At 50.7% G+C, this 26,436-nt stretch overlaps 2 protein-coding genes across 2 annotated transcripts in view; one reads left to right on the top strand and one right to left on the bottom strand.

The window, feature by feature from the left end:
- TFIP11 (tuftelin interacting protein 11) overlaps window positions 1-5,450 on the top strand; it is a 15,991-nt gene extending 10,541 nt beyond the window's left edge. The window contains exons 7-13 of the mRNA XM_068990296.1: window positions 916-1,443; window positions 1,560-1,666; window positions 2,349-2,517; window positions 2,832-3,075; window positions 3,379-3,521; window positions 3,813-3,978; window positions 5,000-5,450. Of these exons, the coding sequence (XP_068846397.1) occupies window positions 916-1,443; window positions 1,560-1,666; window positions 2,349-2,517; window positions 2,832-3,075; window positions 3,379-3,521; window positions 3,813-3,978; window positions 5,000-5,355 (1,713 nt within the window). The 3' untranslated portion in view covers window positions 5,356-5,450. The remainder of the gene's footprint in view (window positions 1-915; window positions 1,444-1,559; window positions 1,667-2,348; window positions 2,518-2,831; window positions 3,076-3,378; window positions 3,522-3,812; window positions 3,979-4,999) is intronic.
- SRRD (SRR1 domain containing) lies at window positions 3,671-26,436 on the bottom strand. Its single transcript, XM_068989628.1, has 7 exons — window positions 26,270-26,436; window positions 9,332-9,372; window positions 7,715-7,974; window positions 7,542-7,640; window positions 6,455-6,609; window positions 6,031-6,076; window positions 3,671-5,687 (listed from the first exon to the last, which is right to left on the bottom strand). The coding sequence occupies exons 1-7, from the start codon at window positions 26,434-26,436 to the stop codon at window positions 5,466-5,468; spliced, it is 990 nt and encodes a 329-aa protein (XP_068845729.1). The 3' UTR covers window positions 3,671-5,465.

Here is a 26,436-nt window from a genome sequence, read left to right as displayed (position 1 = left end):
TCAGGAGGGGCACTCGGGGCATCCCCACGTGGCCTCTTAAGGTGACCCGACTTTCGGCCCCAGGCATGTGCAGACTGAGAGGCTTTCCCATCACTGCCCCAGGGGACAGAGGTGACAGGTGTCTGCTGCAGGAGGTCACTGTGCGTCACAGAACCGAGAGTTCAGTGGGTTCTCCAAGGTCAGGTGGCAGGTCATCTGGGGACCTGGCAGGAAGTCGCAGCCGGAGCCTTTGCGGCCACGGGTCTGGTCGGGCCGAGGGCTGGAGCGGAGGGGACAGCTTCCTGGGTGTTCCAGTTCAGGTGGTCCCGGGTCGCAGTCTTGGCTCGTGACGGCGGTACTTCGTTTCAGTACCATCCTGTTCTCACTGTTAGTCGTCCCGACACTGAAAGCACCTCATTTCCTTGGCTGCCTCTGTGGGTTTTGTGTGTCATGTTTTTACATTAAAAAACAGAACAGCTCTTCCCGCAGTGCAGTACGCGGTACCTTGTAGACAACTGCGAAAGTATCAACATTATTTTCCCCATAAATGACCAGTTTTCACACCTGTGATGTATATCTTTTCAGGTCTTTTTGTTGAAATGTGCATTTTTTACCAAGATATTTTTGACTGTGTTGTTTTATTACCTGCTTTAATCAGTACAGCCTCTACTCTTGTGTGAAAAGAGCTTCATCTCAACGACATAGTCCCATGTGTATGTCATCGGTTTTCCGTCTAGTCTGTCCAGAGGCCCCAGGGGAGGGCTTGTCCGTTTGTCCCTGGTGGTCGGGTCCCTGGCCTCTGCTGAGCCCTTCCCCAGCTCCGCTGAGCAGTGCTCACAGGCTCCCACGAGCGTGGCGCCCTCCCCGGGCTTCGGTGCACATCCTAAGGGGCAGCGGTGGCGCACGTTCACCCGCGGGCCCCTCCGCCCTCCCCAGGTCATCGACATGACCGGCCGGGAGCAGAAGGTGTACTACAGCTACAGCCAGATCAGCCACAAGCACAGCGTCCCGGACGACGGGCTCCCGCCGCAGGCACAGCCGCCCCCCCTGCCGGGCAAGGAGGCCCGGGCGCCCGGCTTCGCGCTGCCCGAGCTGGAGCACAACCTGCAGCTGCTCATCGAGCTGACGGAGCAGGAGATCATCCGCAACGACCGGCAGCTGCAGTACGAGCGGGACGTGGTGGTGAACTTGACGCACGAGCTGGAGAAGGCGGCGGGCGCGCTGCAGCAGGAGCAGCGGGCCATCGCCAGCCTGAGCGAGGTGCTGGCGCTCGTGGAGGAGTGCGAGCGGCGCCTGCAGCCCGGCTGCAGTGACCCGCTCACACTGGACGAGTGCGCCCGCGTCTTCCAGACGCTGCGGGACAAGTACTACGAGGAGTACCGGATGTCCGACCGCGTGGACCTGGCCGTGGCCATCGTCTACCCACTCATGAAGGACTACTTCAAGGAGTGGGACCCCCTCAAGGTGAGCGGGCAGGGGAGACCGCCGCGCCGCCTCTCGCCTGGGGCGGCCCGGGCTCCAGACGGTCCGGAGGGCGAGGGGCGGCCGGCTGCGCTCAGCCGCTGTGTCTTCCTCCTCAGGACTGCACGTACGGCATCGAGACCATCTCCCAGTGGAAGAGCCTCCTGGAGAACGACCAGCTGCTGTCGCACGGCGGGCAGGACCTCTCAGCGGACGCCTTCCACAGGTGCTTCTGGGGGCGGTGGAGGAGCGCTCCCGGCCGGGCGGCGGGGCTCAGCCCCCTGGGTACCTGCGGGTGCTGCTCTGGAAACTTAGACTCGCCCATCTAAGTGCTCTTGGGAGCGATGGGGGAGCGCTCCCGGCCGGGCGGCGGGGCTCGGCCTGTGTGGGCCCCGGGCGCCTGTGGGCGCCGCTCAGGGAACGTGGATTCGCCCACCCGCTCACCCTCCCCTTGTGTGCGCTGAGGATCTATCTGTCCTCGCCGGACTCACCTGGGAGTGAGGCAGGGCCGGTCTCCAGGAAGGGACAAGGTGGGTGGTAACGGAGTGGACAGATACCAGGCTGAGCATGAATGGCAAGGGTGCCACGTGTGTGTGCACATACAGGTGCAGGTGGAGGTACAGGTCTCGGGAGGCTGACGCTGAAGCCCGGACCTGAGGGGTCGGCTCTGCAGTAGAGCCCCAGGTGGGAAAGTGCCTGCAGCCGCCCCACCAGGGAGGCAGGAACACCCAGGAAACACCCCGAGGCTGAGTGGGAGCCACGAGAGCTGTGGGCCGGCCAATGGTTTCCTGACGGGAGGGCCCTGCTGTTGGGTGTCTGCAGTCCTGCCCCAGAGGTGGGGGCGGGGGTAGTGGGACCAGCTGGGCGTGTAACCAGCCCCCCACCCCCACCCCCCCCCGCACCTGCAGGCTGATCTGGGAAGTTTGGATGCCGTTTGTCCGGAGCATCGTTGCACAGTGGCAGCCGAGGAACTGCGACCCGATGGTGGACTTCCTGGACAGCTGGGCCCCCCTCATCCCCGTGTGGGTGCTGGACAACATCCTGGAGCAGCTCATCTTCCCCAAGCTGCAGAAGGAGGTGCGCCCACGGGGTGGGGGCCGGGGCTCGGGCAGCAGTGGTCTTCAGTGGCTGTCACGTCAGCTCCAGCCTCAGAGCCGTTCCTCGAAGCCCGCTTTGTAGGGAATTCATTTACTTGGTTTCTTCAGTGACTTAGAATTGTACCGTTTCCGAGACTTAATACAAACAGTGTAGGTGTACTGGTGGTTGAATAACCCTGTCTTGGGGGAATGTAATGGAGGCTGTGTCCCCCCATACGCTTGCTCAGCCAGGAGGGCATCGTCTGCCTGCCCCACAGGCTGCGTGAACTCAGGCCCCTTACACTCCCTCTGCAGGTGGAGAGCTGGAACCCGCTGACGGACACGGTGCCCATCCACTCGTGGGTCCACCCGTGGCTGCCGCTCATGCAGGCGCGCCTGGAGCCGCTCTACTCCCCCATCCGCAGCAAGCTGGCCAGCGCCCTGCAGAAGTGGCATCCCAGCGACTCCTCAGCCAAGCTCATTCTCCAGCCCTGGAAAGACGTCTTTACCCCCGGCTCCTGGGAGGCCTTCATGGTCAAGAACATCGTGCCCAAGCTGGGTAAGGAGCCGGGGAAACAACAGCCGCATCCAGTGCGGACTTCTCCCGAGAGGTGCCCGGATCCCAGGTGTACCCGGGCCTTTCTGCCTGCTTCCTGAGCTCTGCTTTGGGCCTCTGGTGACAGGGCAGCCACAGGGGTCCTCAAACTTTTGTCCCACTGGATTCTAAACTTGGAGCTAATTCTGGGTTAGGGAAGGAAATGGTTTTTAAGAATTGCCACATCGAGAGCTTACACTCGGCCTTTAACAGCAGCTCGGAGGCGGACACAGTGACTATGCCTGAGAGGCTGGCTCTCTCTTCCAGGGGTGTGCCTCGGGGAGCTGGCCATCAGCCCCCACCAGCAGCACATGGACGCCTTCTACTGGGCCATCGACTGGGAGGGGATGGTCTCCGTCTCCAGCCTGGTGGGCCTTCTCGAGAAGCACTTCTTCCCCAAGTGGCTGCAGGTGAGCCCGCGTCAGCTCGTGGGGTGCGGGGGGACAGCTGGGGTGACTGGGGCCGCACAGGAAGGAACTACACAGGCAGGACCACAGTGTGCACCTTTTATTGAACACTTGCCACATGGGGCCCGAGGGTAGGGGGGGGAGGCCCAGGCGCAGAGGCTGCGTGCAGGGCCCTTCACTGCTGAGCTGACCCCATTCAGCCCCTGAAACCCTGCAAGCGTCACCAGCGTGCAGACCGGGCCCCAGACGAGCAGGTGGACGGACCCTGGCGTCTCACCTGCCTCCTCTGGGCAGGTGCTGTGCTCCTGGCTGAGCAATAGCCCCAATTATGAGGAGATCACCAAGTGGTACCTGGGCTGGAAGTCCATGTTCTCAGACCAAGTGCTGGCGCACCCGTCCGTCAAGGACAAGTTCAACGAGGCTCTCGACATCATGAACAGGGCGGTGTCCTCCAATGTCGGTGAGTGGGGGCCCCACACTGAGTCAGAGTTCACACCTGTGGCTCCAGGACACAGACTGTCTCAGCCCCACCACGTAGTTAACTTAGTCCGCAGCTGCCCCCCATCTCAGCTGCGGCTGAGGAGCGCTGTCCCTGAACGAGGCTCACATGAGCCGGGTCCACCTCGTCACCACTGTGCTGGCGACTCCTTGGTGCGTCTGCCCGGCGGGAGCTGGGTGGCCCCTCTAACACTTAGGAGTTAACCCTTCGTCTCTCCTGTAGAACAGGAGCAAGGCCCCACTTCCGGGTCTCAGCAAGGACCCAGGGCGCCGGGTGAGTGAGTGTGGACCACGCTCAGTATAGGTGGTGTCAGGAGGAGGCAGCTGACTGTTCACTTACTACCTACCCCTGGATAATACTCAGCTCTTGGGAGGTCCTGCTGCCTGGTGGGTCAGGGGGTCCCCTCAGCCAGTCCCATCTTTCACAGACAAGGTCACAGAGTGGCAGCTGGGACTGTACTTTCTATTCAGTTCTTTCTGCTTAGCCTAATACAGGATGACACAGACTGTATACTGTGTAGTGAGGTGAACGTGTGTCTGACCTGACCTCTGCTCACCCAGGCCTCCCGGGGACACTGGTGGGCATCTCTCTTCTCACACCCCAGACCTCCTCCTTGGCCACCCTGAGCCCCTGGAACAGTCTCCCCTCTGGACCCCTCAGTTAGCACTGGGCATTTGGGGACCCTTCAACATCTGTGTTTCGGCCCCGAATACATCTATTAATAGTGTTGGCCTTATGTTTCAGGGTTCTGAAAGCTGCCTTTGGGGATGTGTGGGGTGAAAGCCCTAGCAAGTGGGGAACAGAGGCTGATGACTGTCAGGGTTGTTGAGTGTTTTATAACCTCTGGTCATTAGGCATGAACCAGAAGTTCTTACATGGCCACAGCCAGCTGTCCACCCCTACCCTGCTAGGGCACCTGGGCTCTGTGGGTGGGCCGGGCCCCGCCCTGACCTCGCCCTAACCCTGCCCCCGCGCCTCGCAGGTGCCTACATGCAGCCCGGCGCACGCGAGCACATCGCCTACCTCACGCACACGGAGCGGAGGAAGGACTTCCAGTACGAGGCCATGCAGGAGCGGCGCGAGGCTGAGAACATGGCTCAGCGGGGCATCGGCGTGGCCGCCAGCGCCGTGCCCATGAACTTCAAGGACCTCATCGAGACCAAGGCCGAGGAGCACAACATCGTCTTCATGCCGGTCATCGGGAAGCGGCACGAGGGCAAGCAGCTGTACACCTTCGGCCGCATCGTCATCTACATCGACCGCGGCGTGGTGTTCGTGCAGGGCGAGAAGACCTGGGTGCCCACCTCGCTGCAGAGCCTCATCGACATGGCCAAGTAGGCCGCGCACCTGCTGGGGGCGCGCTGGGAAATAAACGGCGTCTTACATCAGAGCCAGCGTCCTCCCTGCTCTATGAGAGGGCGCCCTGCAGCCCCTACGCCACGGGCCCCTCACAGCGAGCTCAGGTCAGCGTGGGGAGGCTCCTCTGTCTTCTTCCTGATGATCTCGAGGTCCTCGCAGTCCCGGTAATCTGGCTCCTCCCGAAACGCCCAAGTGTCCATGGGGAGCTGCGTTAGCTTTTCTACAGGAAACCAGTGGATGGAGGTGTCGTTAAATACGTCCATGTACCTTGGGGTCTGAGGGAACGCCAGCTCCTCCAGGCCTGTCAGAATCTGAGCAGAAAGATCCAAAAGTGAAACAAACTTGACAGGCCCAGCAAGCCCCACCCTCCCGAGTTAGAGTCCTGGTTTACTCATCACTCCAAGGAATCAGGTGCTTTTAGTACTTAGTGCAGTGAGTTGGAGTCCCCAAGGACAGTGCGTAAGTTGGATCAGATACCGAGAACAGAGGAAATTAAGGGAAAACGAGGAGATGCACTCAAACACAGCTTTCTGGACCACAGACCCTCGCAAGCACCCACCACTACTGGTAAAGGCAGACCAGGATTCTCCACAGCAACAGAGACAGTACAACTTCCCAGGCTGTCCACCCCAGCCCCTCCACTCAGGCAGATACCTTTACAACATATGGGTAATGTTTATGCAGAATCCTTGTCAACAACCTAGAAACCAAAATTGTTGAAAACATGATTAGGCAGTACGAGACCAGGTTCATTCCCCTTACGACACAGAAAGGCAAGATGACTTAATTAGAGCAAGAAATCTTTTCAAATGGGGATGTGCGTAAATGCCCCCGTCACTGCCCGTCTCATTAGGGAGAAACGACAGTGTGTGTGAAGCAGACCAAGGATACTGTGTTAGTTGTTAAGAAATGACTGTTCTCCCCCATCTAGAAAAGCCGTCTCTGCCGCCCTAAGGGAAGGGAGAAATTATTTGCAGAAAGACAGCCTGCTTCCCAGCGTGACCCAGACTGACATCTCGCAGCCCAGCCCTGTCCAGGGGGGACTTGAGGACCGGGTTCACCCCGGCGACCCACTCACCTCTCCTCGAGCGCCCTGAAGCTGTTGCCGACAATGACCACCTTGGAAAGGGCGTCCACCGACCAGTTCCTCCACAGCAGGTTGTTGTAGAGCGCCGTCCCGCAGTGCGGCATGTAGAAGACGGTGGGCTCCCCGCACACGCTCCGCTTCCCTTCCTGGGGTCCAACACGCACGAGGTGAGCACGCATCTGACAGCAAGGGGGGTTAACCCTAGCCAGCCTCGCTCAGCGCCGGAAGATGAGTGCAGTGGTGTGCGGGCGTCACCCCCACGACACGGCTGCCTGCACATGTTCCCTGTCCCCACGGTTAGCGCAGCTGGGAGGACGGGAGGCGGAGGGGGCAGCGACCTCAAGCACCGAAGGGAGAGACACTCCTGCGTCGCCCTGTGCGCCGTCCGCGGCACAGGCGATGCTACAGAATTACACGAGACTAAACCCGGACGTCGGAAGCCCAGAAAACTCACGCCTGCTGAACACACGTGCCCTGCGGACACGGACGGCTCTGGACTGAGGCAGGGCCAGGGCCCTCGGGAACCGTCCCGTCACTCTCTGCAGCTCCCCATCGTGACTCGGGCCTTTTCAAACATTACCTTGGGGTGCAGCCACCCCCTCTAGAGAGCCTTCTTTCTGGAGGTCTCAGATCCCCAAACTCAGCCGGGGGCTGGGCTGCGCCTCCCACCCCTGGAATGGGGCACCTCCCGGCAGAAGGGCTTCACGAGGTGCAGAGACCATGCCCTCTCCCCTCGTGCAGCAACACGCCCACCACTGAGCACAGTGGGCGCACAGCCTTCAGGAGGTGCAGAGACTGCGCCCTCTCCCCCTTGTGCAGTGACATGCCCAGCACTGAGCACAGCGGGCACACAGCCCTCAGGAGGTGCAGAGACCGCGCCCTCTCCCCTCCTGCAGCGACACGCCCAGCACCGGGCACTGCAGGCACACAGGCCTCAGGAGGACCGTGCAAACCACACACAGTGTCATCACCTAGTCTCTCCCTCTGACAGGACCGCACAGGTCCACGTGGGAGCGACAAGCCAGCCCCGTGCGAGAGGCCCCCGAGTGCGGGGCCCCTCGCGCCCCTAACCACATACCTCGTTCTCCCCGAGAACCACCACGCCCAGGGCGTTGAGGACCGCGATTTCTAGTCGACTAAACAGAGGGTCGTACACCCAGCAGTGACTCCTGGGAATCTGCAGAGGGCGACGAGGGGCTCTGTCAGCGTGCGCACGAGACCAAGGAGGGGGACGGTAAAGGATGCACTCACCTGGCACCGCTCCAGGAGGAGGAGCAGAAACGCCAGCTGGCTTCTAGCTGTGACGCAGCTGGCGAAGTTCCCAATGCCGTAACACACACACTTGAAGCAGCAGGTCCCTGGGACCAGGGTCTCTTCCGGGACGGAGCCAGGGGCCGCATCTGCCTCCACCGGGGGGGCGGCGAGATGCAGGTGTCCCAGGGCTTCCGAGAGAGGCCCCTCGGGGGCCCTCAACTGTTTCAGGTGTTTCCGGAGACACCCGGTGATGGTTTCTGAAAGAGCAGGCCCTGCACAGTCACAGGGCATGCTGTGACCCAGGAATTAAACCATCCATGGCCTGGGGAGCAGGGCGCGAAAGCCTTCACTCCCCAAAGAAGGGGCTGCCGGCCTCCCGCCCGCCACACGTAGGGGTGTGCAGCGGCACCCACCCCAAGCTGACAGCGGCTGGCGCCTGGGTACCCACGGCCTCAACGAAGGGAATGCTTCAAGCAAAAGTCAGGTTCATCCGCGGCCACAATGTCCATCTAATGCTTGTGTTAACTCATCCTAATTTAGTAAGAGGCAACCAGTACATGCAATTGTGGCCTGAAATACTACTTTTCTAATAAAAGAAGAACTCTCAAAATGATCTTATAAATTACTGGGAGTGAGAACATTTAACGTGTAAAAAATTTAAAAACAGGCTGGGCGTCTCGAGGCTAAGGAAACTACTCAATCGTTTCACAGGGTGGTGAGTTCTCATCTCCCTTTCTGTCACTGGCACTGACTTCAGTAGATCAGATCTGTATGCAGAACAAAACAGAAAGCAAACAGCCATATGTCTATTCCCATTAATAAGATACCAACGTTGACTTATCAGCAAAGACACCTTGAAATAGGACCCAGGCTACAGAAGGCTACATAGAGAGCTGGCTCTCCGCATTCATGCTGCTCAAAGAATCAGTGAACGCTTTCTGGACAACAACCAGAAAGCGGATAGCAAGTTGACCACTTCCACCTCTGAAAATATACACTAAGAACATTACCTTAAATTTGGTAAAAAGCTTTTTGCATGAAAAATTATGTATATGGGGACTTGCCTCGTGGTCCAGTGGTTAGGACTCTGCACGTCCACTGCAGGGGGCACAAGTTTGATCACTGATTACTTTAAAAAAATAATAGAAATTATGTATAATGAACAACAAAAGTCCCTCCATAAAGACTATAACTATGGCATACTTGTGTTATCACCCATCAGGTTTAGGAATAGGGTGTAACAGCCGTGTAAGGTCAGGGGAGAGAGCAGGATAAATGTAAATTTCAACAGCACAATGACAAGTAACATCCACTGCCTCTGGTGCAGCAAGCAAGCACCGCTGTAAGCACTTCAGGAAATACTTCATACAACTGCACTACAGAACATGTACGTTTTCATGTCCATTCCACAGATAAAGAAGCCGAGGACCAGGGTTAATGCTGAAAGACACACAGTTGTAAGGGGGGGGCGGGTTGGAGTCAGCATTAGAACCCAGCATGGACACCCTGCCGTGAAGCAGACGTCACCCGATGAGGGCTGGATCCCCTGCTTTGCCCACTGTCAGGCCCTCCTCCCACCCCAGCCACCTCCAGCCTGAGCCCCATGGCACCCACCTAGTGCTGAGCTCCAGAAATCAGAGATAACCAGATCCTCCCTGTTGAGAAAAAAAGTGGCGTGGTCACCTCTTGCCCTTTTCAGGGCTCCCTAACAGGGACTGCCTCCTGACCGGGATCAGGAAGTGGGGAGGGGGCGCACGCTCCGACGCAGAGTCCACCCGAGCCTGGAGCAGGGTGCCCAGGGGACACAGCCAGAGCAGAGCCGCTGGGGCCCAGAGAGGGCAGGGGAGAGGGCTTCCCCGAGGAGGCCCCTGATTCCCGGGACACGTCTGGGTCTTGGCACACGGGGGCAGCTCCACAAACAGTGGCTAAACTTGGAGATTAGCCTCTCCACACTTCTGTGTCCTCACCTCTAAAACGGGGTGAGAACTGCACCCATCACAGAGGGCTGCAGCAGGGATGTGATGGGGAACACCCGGCCCGGTGCCTCGCGCAGAGCAGGCCTCCGTCAGCGGCCTTTGTTGCTAAGGACAACCCCAGGGTGAAAGTAGAAGGGGCAAAACCAAGGGTCGAGGCTGAAAGTCAACTGTTTCCACAAACCAGGGCAAAACACAGTCAATCGTTAAATGGACTGAGTGGATTCTCCAGTCAAAAGACAGACTGGCTGAATGGATTGAGAGCATCCATCTCTATGCTGCCTACAAGAGAATCATTTCTGACATGACGGTACACAGAGCGAAAATGGAAGGGACAGAAAAAGATACTCCATGCAAATGTAAACCAGAGCAAAGTGGGAAGAGCTATACTTCTGTTAGAAAAAATACTGGTTAAAACGGATATAACAAGACTTCATGGGCTGCAGCAAAAGCTATTCTAAGAGGGATGTTCACAGCCAGAAACCTCAAGAGACAAAGTCTCCAACAACTTTACACCTCAAGGAACTAGAAAAAGAACAAAGTAGAAGGAAAGAAGGAGCAGAGCAGATGTGAAGGAAATGCAAATTAAAAAGACAATCAAGGGCTTCCCTGGTGGCTCAGTGGTAAAGAACCCGCCTGCCGACGCAGGAGACGCAGGTTCTGTCCCTGATCCAGGAAGAGCCCGTGCGCCGTGGAGCAACTCCAGGCCTGAAGCTGTGATCCGGGGCCCTCGAGCCGCAAGTCCTGAGCCCGCACGCCCGGGAGCCCGTGCTGCAGCACAGGAGAAGCCTCTGCGGTGAGAGGCCCGCACGCCCGGGAGAGTGGCCCCGCTCTCCGCCAACTAGAAAAAAGCCCAAGCGGCAAAGGGGATCCATCCCAGCCAATGCTACTATTATACTAGACAGAACAGAACCGTTCTTTAAAAAGACGATAGAGAAGATCGGTAAAACTAAAAGCTGGTTCTTTGAAAACATAAACAAAATTGACAAACCATTATCTAGACTCGGCAAGAAAAAAAAATGGCTCAAATAAAAATCAGAAATGAAAGAGGCTACATTACAACTGGTGCCACAGAAATATACAGAATCATAAGAGACTACTATGAACAGTTAAATGCCAACAAATTGGATGACCCAGAAGAAATGGATAAATGCCTAGAAATATATTTTTCTGAGACTTAATTATGAAGAAACAGAAAATCTGAACAGACTGATTACTAGTAAGGAAGTTGAATCAGTAATTAAAAACCTCCCAACCAAAAGAAGTCCAGGACCAGTTAGATTGACTGGTGAATTCTACCAGACATTCAAAGAAGAATTGATAGGGATCCTTCTCAAACCCTTCCAAAAATACAGGAGGAGGGAACACTCCAAACTCACTTCACGAGGCCAGCGTAATGATACCATAACCAGACAAGGATGCCATAAGGAAAGGAAATCACAGGCCAACACCCCGATGAACGCAGACACAAAACTGCTCAACAAAAACACTAGGAGACCGAACTCAGCAACACATTACAAGGAGCGTACACCATGATTAACTGGGGTTTATGCCAGGAACGCAAAGCCAATGTAATATACAGCACATTACCAAGACAAGGGATAAATCCTACGAGCATCTCCACAGGCGCAGAAAGAGCGTTTGGCAAAAGCCAGCCTCCACTAAGATGGTAACTATCAACAGGGCAGGCCTAGGTGGAACGGAACTTAATAAAGGCTACAGACAGGCGGCGTTTTCACTGGAGAGAAAAGCGCCTTTATGACGAAGAACGCGCTGGGTGTATTTTAAACAGTCTCCTGTTTCTTCTGCCAGAGGCTCCAGGTGATTTTCCCTGGCTCTTCACCATAAGATCCTGGTGGGGTTCCTGGAGGTAGAGGCCAGGGAAGTTTGGGGGTTCCCAAACTTGGCGGCAGCCCCAGGAGTCTCTCTCAGACTCACACACTAGTCCTCACTCAGCCAGAAGCAACTCACTGAAGGGGTCCCTGAGGTGTTCCCACCAGCTCGTGGCTCTCGAGGCTTCCGTTCCCGAAGTGGGGCAGCTCTCCCAGGCAACAGGAGACCTGCCAACTATTCAGAATGACCTCTGACCTCTGATGCTTGCTCAGTGGCAGCTTTGTGTCCTCTGACTCCAAAAGACGGCCTTGCCCTTCCAGAGAAACGCCATCTTGCAAGGCTGCACTGACTGCCCTTTCTATCCTTGTGTTTATGGTTCTTGTACCTGTCATCAGGATAGTGGCAGGAGGACCTCTCCAGTGGTCCAGTGGCTAAGAACCCATCTGCCAGTGCAGGGGACTTGGGGTTTGATCCCTGGTCTGGGAAGATCCAACACACCACAGGGCAGCTAGCCCACCCACCGCAACCAGAGAGGAGCCCCCGCAGCAACGAGGTCCCAGTGCGGCCAAAAATAAATAAATATTAAAACAAAAACGAGTGGCAGGAGAGGAAATAACAGAGCATGTGTACAATGCATCAGCAGAAACCGTCTCTGAAAAAAAGCACGTTTGGAACAGAAATAAAAGGAGAAATGAGACGGTAATATCACTAACGATTTCAGGCTAAAAGACTGGGAACATTCTCAGACACTGAAAAATAACTGTAACTCAAGGTCCTCCGGACCCTCGGGCGAAAAAGGAGAGACAGGTCCCAGTGGAGGTGGTGGGCCACGAGGCATGCCAGGTCCAATAGCTCCTCCAGCTCCGGAAAGCGACTGAAGATCAACTGGCTTTCCGGGAATCGAGGATTCCCAGGACCAAAGGGGGCTAAGGAAGGGCTCCTTTAAGATCGGGTGGGTTGGGCGGGACACTCCATGCTACCATCTCACTGAAGGCCCTTCACCTCCGGACAAGCCATCGGCACGGCTGACTCCACGATGCCATGGCGGCTCCTCCAAAGGCCCCGTGTCCCGCGCGGCACCCAGCTTCCACATGGCCTCCTCTCTTACTGCTGGTGCCGTCTGGGCCTCTGCTCCCATCCGGTGTCCCGCCATCGCCACAGCCCCTCGCACCCTGGGCTGGGCCGCCCCTACCAGGCCTCAGAGCAGCCCCGGGCCCTCTGCCACCCCCTCCTCCCGTGTTCCCCTGACCCAGGTTCCGGGAGAAACTCCATGGGCAGCGACTACACGTGCATTCTTTACATCGGAAATACTAGGCTTGGGCCTCCCTGGTGGTCCAGTGGAGTCGGCCCTGCAATGCACGGGATTTGGGTTCAATCCCTGGTCCGGGAACTAAGACCCCACGTGCCTCGGGGAAACTAAGCCCGCTCAAAACAACTCCTGAGCTCATGCTCAGACCGCACAGCACGAGAGAGCCCACGCAACACAGAGCAAAACGCAGCCAAATAAATAAATGAATGTTAAGAAAAGCCACAAAGCAAGCAAACAAACAAACCACCAAGTCTCAACCGGAGACAGAGACGCTGCAAAAGAAAATCTGCTCATTCGTTCATTCATTCAACCTGCGTGGGCTCGTCTGTGTGCCTTCTGGAGCTGGACTTAATAGCCATGAAGAGAACTGCTGTCTCTGGCCTTACAGAACTGTCTCTGAAAGACACAGATGGGAAAACAGGCAATTATACAACACAGCAGAGCTGCATGGGAGGAAGAGCAGGGCTCCACAGGTGTGCAAAGGAGAACAAGACTTTTAAATTCCTTAGAACTTTAAGCGACTTGCTTAGCTCACCTTCTTGTCGTCTTGTTCTCCAAAGTGGAGCACATCCTTTTCAAGTTTTATAGTGAGATCAGGTAGAGCTGGGGCAGTCCATTCAACACATTTAAACCAAATATAAAAAAAGCAAACAACAAAAACCTGGTTTCCTTAAATTAACTGTCCATTGGAAGCAGTAATACTTAACATTTTATTATTCTAAAAAGTTCTTTACATTTCATGCTTCAAATATCCAGCATAGATCATGGAGAGAAAGAAATATTTCAGTAGAGCTTGAGACATTAAGGCAGACCATACATTTTAAAAATTGAAAAAAATTAGAAAGGAAAAATCTTGGTCCACGTTATTTTTTAAATGTCTACTAATAAACAGATTACATTCTCACAACTGTCCTCTCCTTCAGGAATTAACAGGTAGCCCCAGGACTCGCAGTATTAAGGTTCTTGTAGGGCTCTGAACAGCGTGCCTGTGCTCACCACTTCCACTCTCTCCCCGTAAGACGGGCGTCGTAACCCCTCCCACACAGGGCCACTGAGGGTCATATAAGATACTGCGTCTGTGAAGATGCTCTGCAAAACCATAAGGTGCTTTAAACACATTAAAAAAAAAAAACAAAAAAAGCCATATATGACAAACCCACAGCTAACATTATTCTCAACAATGTAGAACTGAAAGCCTTTCCTCTACAATCAGGAACAAGACAAGGGAGCCCACCCATCCTGACCACTTTTATTCAACAAGGTGCTGGAAGTCTTAGCCGAACCAGTTAGGCAAGGAAAAGAATCCAAGTTGGAAAGCAAGAAGTGAAATTGTCACTGTCTGCACATGATATCGCACTACAGACAAGAAACCCTACGAGACTCTACCAAAGGGCTGTCAGAGTGGACTAACAATTCCGCAATGCTGCAGCAGGCGACACTCAACACACGAAACTACGCTGCGTCTCTGTACACTAATAAGGAACCGGGACTTCCCAGGTGGCGCAGGTGACAAAGAATCTTCCTGCCAATGCAGGAGGTGTAAGAGGCGTGGGCGCGATCCCCGGGTCGGGAAGGTCCCCTGGAGGAGGGCATGGCACCCCACTCCAGTGTTCTCGCCTGGGGGACCCCATGGACAGGAGCCTGGCGGGCTGCGGTCCACGGGGTCGCACAGAGTCGGATGGCTGAAGCGACAGCACAGCACAGAATTGTGAACCATCAGAAACAGAGACTAAGAAAACAGCCTTGGGGAGGATGACGATGACGCAGCGGGAGGATGTGAAGCTCACCTCCCACAAACACATCAAGAATACGGGTCGAGCGATTCTCGCAGAGTATCTGCTGAACGCTGGCAGAAGACTTCAGAGTGCGGAAAGGGCAAGCATGCAAATCTCCATGCAGCCGGGTAGGACAAAAGATAAAAAAATTCCTGCACCCTGGGAAGCGCCCCCGCCCCGGCCTGGGGATCTGTCAGAGCCTCGGAGGAGAATGTGGCAGCGCACAGAGGGCTACACGGGCCGTCAGTGCCGCTGCCCCGTGCCTGAGACACGGGGCCTGGCACGGGTCCGGGCTGGGTGCCGGGACATGGGCTTTGAGACCAGACCTAGGGAGGACTGGGGTTGGCTGTGTGGGAACAGCTGGGACGGGGCTGGACTCGGGTGCCCCCACAGCTAAGGGTGTGCCAGGCCACGTCGTGGGGGGGTGCATAAGCGGAGAGGCAGGCCCCCTCCGTTGTAGCCTTTTCCCCTATGCACAGACTCACAAAAAGCCAACTGAGAAAAAACACCGATATAAAAGCCTTACGGAATAATAGAAAGCATGCATGATAGGGATTTCAGAAGGGGAAGAAAGAGAAAGGAGATCAAAAATGTATCTCAAGAGATTATGGCTGAGAACTTCGCAAACCTACAGAAGGAAGCAGATATCCAGGTCCAGGAAGGAATCGATCCCATGTTTCCTGCCCCACAGGCAGATTCTTTACTGATGAGACATACTATAGACATACTATAATTTTAAAAATGGCAAAAGTTAAAGATAGCTAAAGAGAAATTCTAAAGGCAGCAAGACAAAAACTGGCGGCTCAGTGATAAAGAACCTGCCTGCCAATGTAAGAGACATGAGTTTGATCCCTGGGTCAGGAAGATCCCTGGGTCAGGAAATGGCAACCCACTCCAGTGTTCTTGCCTGGGAAATCCCATGGGCAGAGGAGCCTGCAGGCTACCGTCCACGGGGTCGCAAAGACTAGGACCTGAGTCAGCAACTAAACAACAAACTTTAAGGGGACCCCGCCCCCCAACAAGGCCATCAGACAATTTCTCTTCAGAAATGTTACAGGCCAGAAATCTATCTTACAGTGATAAGATAGATTCAAAGTCCTAAAAGGGAAAGGTCTGTAACTGAGGATAGTGTATCCAGCAAGATTATCACTTAGAATAGATAGAGAATTTCTTAAATAAGCAAAAACTAAAAAAATTCAGCAATACTAAACCTATCCTAAAGGAAATGTTAATAAAGAGGAAATCAACAATGGGAAAGTCAATCACGTAAATAAGCCAGTAAACAGACTTTTAAAAATAAAAGTCTTCTGTGACTGTGATAACCACAGAGAATGGAGGATGAACATGAAGATACAAAAGAGGAAATCAAAATCATAAGGCGTGGGGAAGGAGAGTAAGAAGATAGATTATTTCCCCCCTATAATGTGTTTGAGCCTATATGACTACCAGTCTAGGACAAGCAGATACAGGAAGGGGTTAACATGAAAACAGGGTAACCTTGAAAAACAGGGTAACCACAGATCACACCCATACAACAGATTCACAAGAACCAAAAAGAAGAGAACACAGGAGAGAAGAGAGTCAGCAACACAGGAGAGAAAACAACAGGGACAGAGAAGCATAAACTCAAAGGGAGAGCAAGGTTTAAAACGGCAGTAAATGCATAGCTGTCGATAACCACCTTAGAAGCCAAGGGACGAAATGCTGCAAGTAGAAGACACAGGGTGGCAGACTGGATTAAACAAAACAAAACACAAAAGCCCACGATACACTGGTCACAAAAGACCCACTTTAGGGCAAAGGACACATGTAGACGGAAAGTGGGTACAGAAAAAGACATTTCATGCAAACGGAAGTGACACGAAAGCAGCGGTTGCCAATACTAAAATCAGACAAAACAGACTTTATAACAAAGGACATAAAGAAAGATAAAGAAGGACACTATACGATGATACAAGGACCAACAGAAGAAGACTTTACACTCGTCAACATGCGCGCACCTAATACATGGGGGCACCCGTACACAGAACAAATACTAACAGGCAGAAATCCAGGGACAGCAGGAGACGCCGGCATCCCACTCACAGCAGTAAAGCAACAGAGACATGAAATGATACAGAAAGAACAGTTAAGACTTAATGGGTATTTCTAGAACATTACATCCGAAAAATACCCAGAGAACACATTCTTTTCAATTGCACGTGGAACATTCTCTAGGATTCACCACATTCCAGGGTACAAAACAAGCCTCAACAAATCTAAGGGCATGGACATTATCTCAAGCATCTTCCCTGACCAAAATGGCATGAAACTAGGAATTAACCACAGAAAAAGGAATGAGGAAAAAAACAAACTGCATACACGAGGACTGAACAACAAGCTACTAAAAAACTAACGGGTCAACAATGAAATCAAAGAGGAAATTAAAAAATACTTTCAGACAAATGAGAATGAAAGCACAACCACACAAAACCCGTGTGATGCGGGGAAAGTTCACAGCAACACAGGCCTTCCTCAGAAAACAAGAAAAACCTCAAATAAAGAACCTAATTCATCATGTAAAAAAATTAGAAAAAGAGCAAAAAAACCTAAAAGCAGAAGGAAGAAAGTAATAGATGTCAGAGAGGACACACACAAGAGAGACTGGAAAACACAGATAAACTTGGTAAGACCAACACCTGGTTCTTTGAAAGGATAAACGCAGTTGACAAACCTCGAGCCAGGCTCACTAAGATGAAGAGAGTGACACCCCAAACCAACACACCAAGAAATGAAAAAGGAGACACGCCAGAAATGCACAGCAGAATACTATGAACAATTATGTGCCAACAAAGCGGACAACCTGGAAGAAAGGGGTAAGTTTCTAAAAACGCACAGCCCATCAAAACTGAATCAAGAAGAAATCATCTGACCGCCAGAAGTGAAATAGAGTCTGTAATTTAAAAACTCCCTACAAAGAGAAGTCCAGGACCAGAGGCCTTCAAAGGTAAATTCTACCAAACTCGAGAAGAAGAACTGATACCAATCCTTAAGTGAAGTGAGAGTAAATGAAAGTTGCTCAGTCGTGTTCGACTCTGCAACCCCATGGACTGTGCACTCCATGGAATTCTCCAGGCCAAAATACTGAAGTGGGTAGCGTTTCCCTTCCCCAGGGGATCTTCCCAACGCAGGGATGGAATCCAGGTGTCCCACATTGCAGGCAGATTCTTTACCAGCTGAGCCACCAGGGAAGCCCAATCCTTCTCAAACTCTTCCAAAAAAATGGAGAGGAAGCAACACTCCCGAAGACATTCTATGAAACCATCATTACCCTGATAGGAACACCAGGCAGAGACATCACGAAAAGGAAGAGAAGAAAATTATAGGCCAGTATTTTTGATGAATATAGATGCAAAAATCTCAACAAAATATTAGCTGAATCCAACAACACGTAAAAAGATTACACACTGCACCCAAGTGAGATTCATCCCAAGTTCACAAAGATGGCTCAACATGTGCAAAACCAATCAATGGGAAAAACTACATGCAGACAAAAACATGTTATCATCATTAGACACAGAAAAAGCATTTGACAAAATTCAATATCCTTTCATGATTTTTTTTTAAAGCTCTTACTAAAGTGGGTATAGAGGGAAACATCTCAGTATAATGAAAGCTATTTATGGCAAGTGAAAGTGTTAATCGCTCAGTCCTGTCTGACTCTCTGTGATCCTGTGGACTGTAGCCCACCAGCCTCCTCTGTCCATGGAATTCTCCAGGCAAGAATACTGGAGTGGGCTGCCATGACCTCCTCCAGGGGATCTTTGCAGGGACTGAACCCATGTCTCTAATGTCCTCTGCACTGGCAGGTGGCTGCTTTACCATGAGTGCCACCTGGGGAATCCATTTATGACAAACCCAAAGGCAACATAATATTAACTGGTGAGAAGCTGAAAGCGTTCCCCTTAATACCTGGAAGAAGGTAAGGATGCCCACTCTCACCTCGTCATTTATAGTATTGGAAGTGCTAGCCACAGCAATCAAACAAGGAAAAGAAACAAAAGATATTCAAATTGGGAAGGAAGCAATAAAACTGTCATTTTATGCAGATAATGCAATACTATACATAGAAAATGCTAAAGACCTCACACAAAAACTACTAGAACTGATAAATTCAGCACAGTAGCAGGGTACAAGATTAACATACAGAAATTGACTGCATTTCTTTACACAAATAAATATCATAAAGGGAATGAAGGAAAAACAACAACAAAAAAATCCTCTTAAAATCACATCCTCGCCCCCCTCCACCACCAAAATAAAATACTTTGGAATAAACCTGATCAAGGAAGTGAAACACTTACACTGAGAACTATGAAACATTAATAAAGGAAATTCAAGATGACTCACGTCCCATGCTCTTGGATTGGAAGAATATTATTAAAATGTCCATACTACCCAAAGTAATACACAGATTTAATGTGATCCCAGCAAGTTACCCATGACATTTTTTCACATAACTAGAACAAATAATCCGAAAATTTAAACAGAATCATAAAAGATCCAGAATTGCCAAAGTAATCCAGAAGAAAAGCTGGAGGTGTAACCCTCCCAGACGTCAAATAACGCTACAAAGCTACGGTAATCAAAACAGTGTGGTAGAGCACAAACCAGACATATGGGTCAACGGAGCAGGACAGACAGCCCAGGGGGAAAGCCACACATCTATGGCAAAGCAACACTTGGCAGAGGAGGCAATGAGACACGACGGGAGAAAGACCGCTTCTCCAGCAAGTGGTGTGGGGAAAGCCAGACAGCCTCATGTAAATCAGTGATGTTGAAACACACCATCTCACCATATGCAAAAAGAAACCCAAAATGGACTAAAGACTTAAATATAATACTTGGCACCACAAAAGTCCTAGAAGATATCACAGGCAAAATATGCTCTGACACAGCTTATACCAATGTTTTCTTAGGTCAATTTCTCAAGGCAATAAAAATAAAAAATAAACGAAGTGAAGTAAAGTGAAAGTCGCTAAGCCATGTCCGACTCTGTGAGACCCCATGGACTATACAGTCCACGGAATTCTCCAGGCCAGAACACTGGAGTGGGTAGCCTTTCCCTTCTCCAGAGGATCTTCTCAACCCAGCGATTGCACCCAGGTCTCCTGCGCTGCAGGCAGATTCTTCACCAGCTGAGCCACAAGGGAAGCTCTAAATGGGATCTAATCAAACTTAAAAACTCGAGCGTTTGCACAGCAAAGGAGACCACAAACAAATGCAAAGGCAGCCTGAAGAATGGGGTAAAACATCTGTGAACAATGCAACTGGCAAGGGTCTAATTTACAAAATATATAAGGAGTTCACAAAACAACAAAAAACGAAACAATCCAACTGGAAAATGGGCATAAGACCTAAACAGACCTTTTTTCAAAGAAGAAATACAGATGGCCAGTAGGCACATGAGAAGATGCTCATCACAGCTAATTATTAGAGACGTGCAAATCAAAACTACAACGGGCCATCTATCGCCTCACATCAAGCAGAACGGCTTTAAAAAGTCTGCCAATACCAAATGCTGCAGAATGGCACGGAGAAAGGGGAGTCCTCCTACACTGTTGGTGGGAACGTAGGTTGCTGCAGCCACTGTGGAAAACACGGAGGTTCCTCAGAAAACTTAGACTAGGATAACCATATGATACGGCAGTCCCACTCCCGGGCATATATCCGAACAAAGCTAGAATTTAAAAAGATACACGCAAACCTATACTCACAGCAGCACCATTCACAACGGCCAAGACATGGGAACAACCTCAGTGTTAACTGACAGACGAATAAAGAAGACACGTGTGTGCGTGTGTGTGTGTGTGTGTGTGTGTGTGTGTGAATACTACTCAGCCATAAAAAAGACACCATTTGCAGCAACATAGCGGGAAGCAGAGATTACCATACTAAGTGAAGGAAGTCAGAAAGGCAGAGACCATATGGCATCAGTTACATGTGGAATCTAAAACACGACACAGATGAGCTCGCCTGTAAATCCAAGTCAGACTCGTGGACACAGAGAACAGGCTGGTGGCCCCCAAAGCAGAGGGCAGTGGGAGAGGGCTGGAGTGGGAGGCTGGGGTTAGCAGGTACACACGTTTAACAACACAGCCCTACTGTACAGTGCAGAGAGCTATAGTCAACATCTTATGATAAACCGTAATGAAAAGAATATATAAAAAAGAATGTATATATTAATATATGATAAATGAATCACTTTGCTGTACAACAGAAATCAACACACTTTAAATCAACTACACTTCCATAAAAAATACTGATCAGAAAAAAAAAGAAACAGCCTCATGTACAACTGCATCAAAAAGATTTTTATACCCAAAAAGAATAAAATACGTAAGAATAAATGCAACCAAGGAAGCAAAAGACTTGTATACTGAAAAAGACAAGATATTAAAGACAGAAAACTGAGGAAGACACAAATAAGTGGAAACATATTTCCTGATCATGGACTGCAATTAATGTTGTTAAAATGTCCATGCTACCCAGAGAAATTTACAGATTCAATGCAATCCTCATCAAAATTCCCAAGGCATTTTTAACAGGACAAACAATTCTAAAATTTGTATGGAACCACAAAAGACCCCAAATGGCCAGAGCAATCTTGAGAAAGAAGAACAAAGCTAGAGCTACCATGCCCTCTGATTTCAAATCTATTACAAAGCTAAGGTAATTAAAACAGTATAGTTTTGGTTTAAAAACAGTCACATAGATCAGTGGAACAGAACACAGCCTAGAAATAAATCCACTCCATCTATGGTCAGTTAATTTACAACAAAGGAGCCAAGAATGTAAAATGGAAAAGACAGTCTCTTCAATAAACTGCATTTGGAAAAACTGACATCCACATTAGAAAAAAAATAAATAAAACTAGACCACTATCTTACACCATACACAAAGCTTAACTCAAAAGGGATTTAGACTTAAATGTAAGACTTGAGACCAGGACTTCCTTGGCAGTTAGTTGCCAAGACGCCAGAGGGCAGGGGGCGTGGGTCTGACACCTGGTCGGCGCACTAGATCTCACGCGCGCAATCAGAAGATGGAGCGTGCCGCAACGAAGAGCCGGTGCAGCCAGACAAACAAAACTGAGGCTGTTCTCAGAAAGACCTGAGACCATAAAACCCCTGGGAGAGAACACAGGCAGTAAACGTGACGCAAGTATTTGCCAGGCTTGTTTGTTTCTACTTATTAAAAATTTTTTGGTGATGATATTTTAAATCTAACACCAGAAGTACAAGTAACAAAAGCAAAAATAAACAAGTGGAACTACATCCAACTATAAAGCTTCTGCATGGCAAATGTGACGATGGACAAAATGAAAAGGCAACGTACCTAATGGGAGACAGTATCTGCAAATCATGTATCTGATAAGGGGTTAATATCCAAAACACACAGAGAACACGCAACAGCAAAAAACCCCAAACGGTTCGATTAAAATATGGGCAGAAGATCTGAACACACCTTTTTTCCAAAGAAGACATACAGATGGCCAACAGGTTCATGAAAAGATGCTCAACATCACTAAACAGTAGGGAAATGCAAGTCAAAGCCACCATGAGTTACCACCTCATTTCTGTTAGGATGGCTGTATCAAGAAGAGAGAGAAATAACATTCCAAAGAAAAAGAAATGCAAGAAGGCAAAGTGGTTGTCTCAGGAGGCTTTACAAATAGCTAAGGAAAGAGGAGAAGCGAAAAGCAAGGGAGAAAGGGAAAGGTTCACCCAACTAAACATGGAGTTCCCGAGAACAACAAGGAGGGACAAGAAGGCCTTCTTCAATGCACAGTGCAAAGAAATAGAGGAAGACAACAGAAGGGGAAAGACGAGAGATCTCCTCAACAAAGTCAGAACTATGAAAGGAACACTTCATCCAGAGGTGGGCACAAGAAAGGACAGAAACGGTACAGACCTAAGAGAAGCAGAAGAGACAGAAGAGGTGGAAAGAACACACAGAAGACCTGAATACAAATAAGAACACAAAAAAGGTCTTAGCGGCCCAGATAACCACAGTAGTGCAGTCTCTCACTCAGAGCCAGACATGCTGGAGTGTGAAGTCAAGGGGGCCTTGGGAAGCACTGCTGTCAATACAGCTAGAGGAGGTGATGGAATGCCAGCAGAGCTACTGAGAATCCTAAAAGATGATGCTATCAAAGTGCTGCACTCAATAGGTGAGCAAATCTGGAAAACCCAGTAGTGGGCATAGGACTGGAAAAGGTCAATTCTCATTCAAATTCCCAAGAAGGGCAGTACTAAAGAATGTTCAAACCACTGGACAATTGCACTCATCTCCCATGCTAGTAAGGTTAGGCTCAAAATCCTGCATTGTAGGCTTCAGCATTACAGGAACTGAGAACTTCTAAACCCAGATGTTCAAGCTGGGTTTAGAAAAGGCAGAGGAACCAGAGATCAAATTGTCAACATTCGCTGGATCACAGAGGAAGCAAAGAATTCCAGAAAAACACCTACCTCTGTTTCAATGACTACACGAAAGCCTTTGACTGTGTGGATCACAACAAACTGTAGAAAACTCTTATACAGATAGGAATACCAGACCATCTTACCTGTCTCCTGAGAAACCTGTATGCAGGTCAAAAAGCAACAGTTAGAACCCTGTATGGAACAACTGACTGGGCTCGGAATTGAGAAAGAAGTACAAGGCTGTTTATTGTCGCCCTGTTTATTTAACTTATACATAGAGCACATCATGCAAAATGCTGGCCTGGGTGAGTTACAAGCTGGAATCAAGATCCCTGGGAGAAGCATCAACACTCAGAGAAGATATGCAGATGATGCCACTCATACGGCAGAAAGTAAAGAGGAACTAGAGAGCCTCTTGATGAGGGTGAAGGAGGAGAGTGAAAAAGCCAACTTAAAACTCAAGAATAAAAATAACTAAGATCACGGCATCCGGTCCCATCACTTCGTGGCAAATAGGGGAAAAGGTGGAAACGTGACAGATTTCCTCTTCTTAGGCTCTAAAATCACTGTGGATGGTGACTGTAGCCATAAAATTAGAGGACAGTTGCTTCTTGGCAGGAAAGCTATGACAAACCTAGACAGAGTATTAAAAAGCAGAGATCATTCTGAAAGTCACTCAGTCACGTCTGACTCTTTGTGACCCCACGGACTACACAGTCCATGCATTCTCCAGGCCAAAATACTGGAGTGGGTAGCCGTTCTGCTCTCCAGCAGATCTTCCCAACCCAGGGATCGAACCCAGGTCTCCTGCACTGCCAGTGGATTCTTTACCAACTGAGCCACAAGGGAAGCCCAATAAAGGTACATATAGTCAAAGCCATGGTTTTCCAGCAGTCATGTACCGATGTGAGAGCTGGACCATAAAGAAGGTTCAGCACCAAAGAACTGATGTTTTCAAAGTCCGGTGCTGAAGAAGACTCTTGAGAGTCCCTTGGACAGCAAGGAGATCAAACCAGTCAATCCTAAAGGAAATCAACCCTGAATATTCATTGGAAGTACTGATGCTGAAGCTCCAATACCTTGGAAAAGACCCTGATGATGAGAAAGACTGAGGATAAGAGAAGGGGGTGAGAGAGGATGAGATGGTTGGATGGCATCACCAACTTAATGGACATGAGTTTGAGCAAACTCAGGGAGATGGTGAAGGACAAGGAAGCCGGGTGTGCTGCAGTTCATGGGGTCCCAAAGAGTCAGACATGACTTAATCTGTTTTGTGTCAATCTGATTATTAGAGCAGCCAGAGGAACCTAGAAGAGTAGAGTTTTCCTCCTCAACACTATGTAAAGTACACGGCAGAGCACAGAGGGGTGGGGGTGGGATAAACCAGAGTAACGGAGAGCTTTGAAGCTACCAAAGTTTTGAAGGAAGTTCTGAAGTTCCCTGGTTCCCAACAGGGAAAGGACTACATCAAGGCTGTATATCATCACCCTGCTTATTTAACTTATATGCAGAGTACATCATGAAAAACACTGGGCTGGAAGAAGCACAAGCTGGAATCAAGAATCCTGGGAGAAATATCAATAACCTCAGATATGTAGATGACACCATCCTATGGCAGAAGGTGAAGAAGAATTAAAGAGCCTCTTGATGAAAGTGAAAGAGGAGAGTGAAAAAGTTGGTTTAAAACTTAACATTCAGAAAACTAAGATCATGGCATCTGGTCCCATCACTTCATGGCAAATAGATGGGGAAACAGTGACAGACTTTATTTTGTTGGGCTCCAGAATCACTGCACATGGTTACTGCAGCCATGAAATTAAAGATGCTTACTCCTTGGAAGAAACGTTATGACCAACCTAGACAGCATATTAAAAAGCAGAGACATTACTTTGCCAACAAAGGTCCATCTAGTCAAAGCTATGGTTTTTCCAGTAGTCATGTATGGATGTGACAGCTGGACTATAAAGAAAGCTGAGCACCGAAGAACTGATGCTTTTGAACTGTGGTGTTGCAGAAGACTCTTGAGAGTCCCTTGGACTGCAAGGAGATCCAACCAGTCCATCCTAAAGGAAATCAGTCCTGAATATTCAATGGAAGGACTGATGCTGAAACTGAAACTCCGATACTTTGGCCACCTGACCTGAAGAACTGACTCATTGGAAAAGACCTTGATGCTGGGAAAGACTGAAGGTGGGAGGAGAAGGCGACGACAGAGGATGAGATGGTTGGATGGGATCACCGACTCAATGGACATGAGTTTAAGTAAACTCCGGGAGTTGGTGATGGAGAGGGAAGCCTGGCGTGCTGCAGTCCATGGGGTCGCAAAGAGTCTGACATGACTGAGCTGAACCGAACTTGAAGTTACCAAAGACAAAGGTTTGAAACCTGGCTCTATACACATCTAGAAACCGTTTTTCTTCGAGACTCGGCGCCCCATCGGGACCCTAGCATGGCTGAGATGTTCATCTCGATAAAAAGCGCTTAAGCCAGTGTCAGCCACAGAGCAGCAGCTCCTCAATTAACCAATGATGAGACTCGTGAAAATGACTCACGCGTGCAGGCTGCGGCCCTCGTGTGAGCAAAACCACTGATGACCGATATCAGCATTATATTCATACCGAACACGGGTAGCGCGCTTACCACGCGCCAGATACTGTTTGGAATGGTGCAACCATTTACTAATCCACTGAACCCTCGAAACAAGCCTGCTGCTGCTGCTAAGTCACTTCAGTCGTGTCCGACTCTGTGTGACCCCATAGACGGCAGCCCACCAGGCTCCCCCGTCCCTGGGATTCTCCAGGCAAAAACAGTGGAATGGGTTGCCATTTCCTTCTCCAATGCATTAAAGTGAAAAGTGAAAGTGAAGTCGCTCAGTCGTGTCCGACTCTTAGCGACCCCAAGGACTGCAGCCTACAAGGCTCCTCCGCCCATGGGATTTTCCAGGCAAGAGTACTGGAGTGGGGTGCCATTGCCTTCTCCCGAAACAAGCCTATATAGATACTATTACTATTTTCACGCCCATTGGCCACGCAGTTGCAACTGCCGTAAGAGACGTTATTGCGTGCTTATTACAATAATGAGCTCTTTACCTCCGTTACCTCCACCCATAACCCTTAAACCCGTTAAAGGGGACAAATGGTGAGACTGGGGCTCGGGGAGACTCCCACGGGCGTGAAGTCTGGACCCAGGACCGTCCTTACCTGGCCTCCTGGATGCGACGAAGCACGACTCCGCCGTCCACCTCGGGCTCGGCTCCCGGGGTCCCGGCGGCCGCCGCCGCCTCCCTCCGCTTCGGACGCCGCGCCGCTGAGCGCCTTCTCCGCGGAGACGCCGCCCGCCAGGCTTCTTGCGCCGCCGCCGCCGCCAT

The sequence above is a fragment of the Capricornis sumatraensis genome, chromosome 17 (assembly GCF_032405125.1).
Source record: "Capricornis sumatraensis isolate serow.1 chromosome 17, serow.2, whole genome shotgun sequence".
Lineage (NCBI taxonomy): Eukaryota > Metazoa > Chordata > Mammalia > Artiodactyla > Bovidae > Capricornis > Capricornis sumatraensis.
The sequence above is the reverse complement of the archived record's forward strand: the minus strand, read 5'-3'. Positions and strand labels throughout refer to the sequence as shown.

Excerpts from the sequence above, each read along its gene's own strand:
- SRRD (XM_068989628.1), bottom strand. The coding sequence starts at position 26,436 with ATGGCGGCGGCGGCGGCGCAAGAAGCCTGGCGGGCGGCGTCTCCGCGG. Across the intron at positions 7,975-9,331 it reads TTTCTGGAGCTCAGCACTAG|AAACCATCACCGGGTGTCTC; the intron begins GTGGGTGCCATG and ends CTGCTCTTTCAG. Across the intron at positions 6,610-7,541 it reads TGGTTCTCGGGGAGAACGAG|GAAGGGAAGCGGAGCGTGTG; the intron begins GTATGTGGTTAG and ends GTTGGACCCCAG.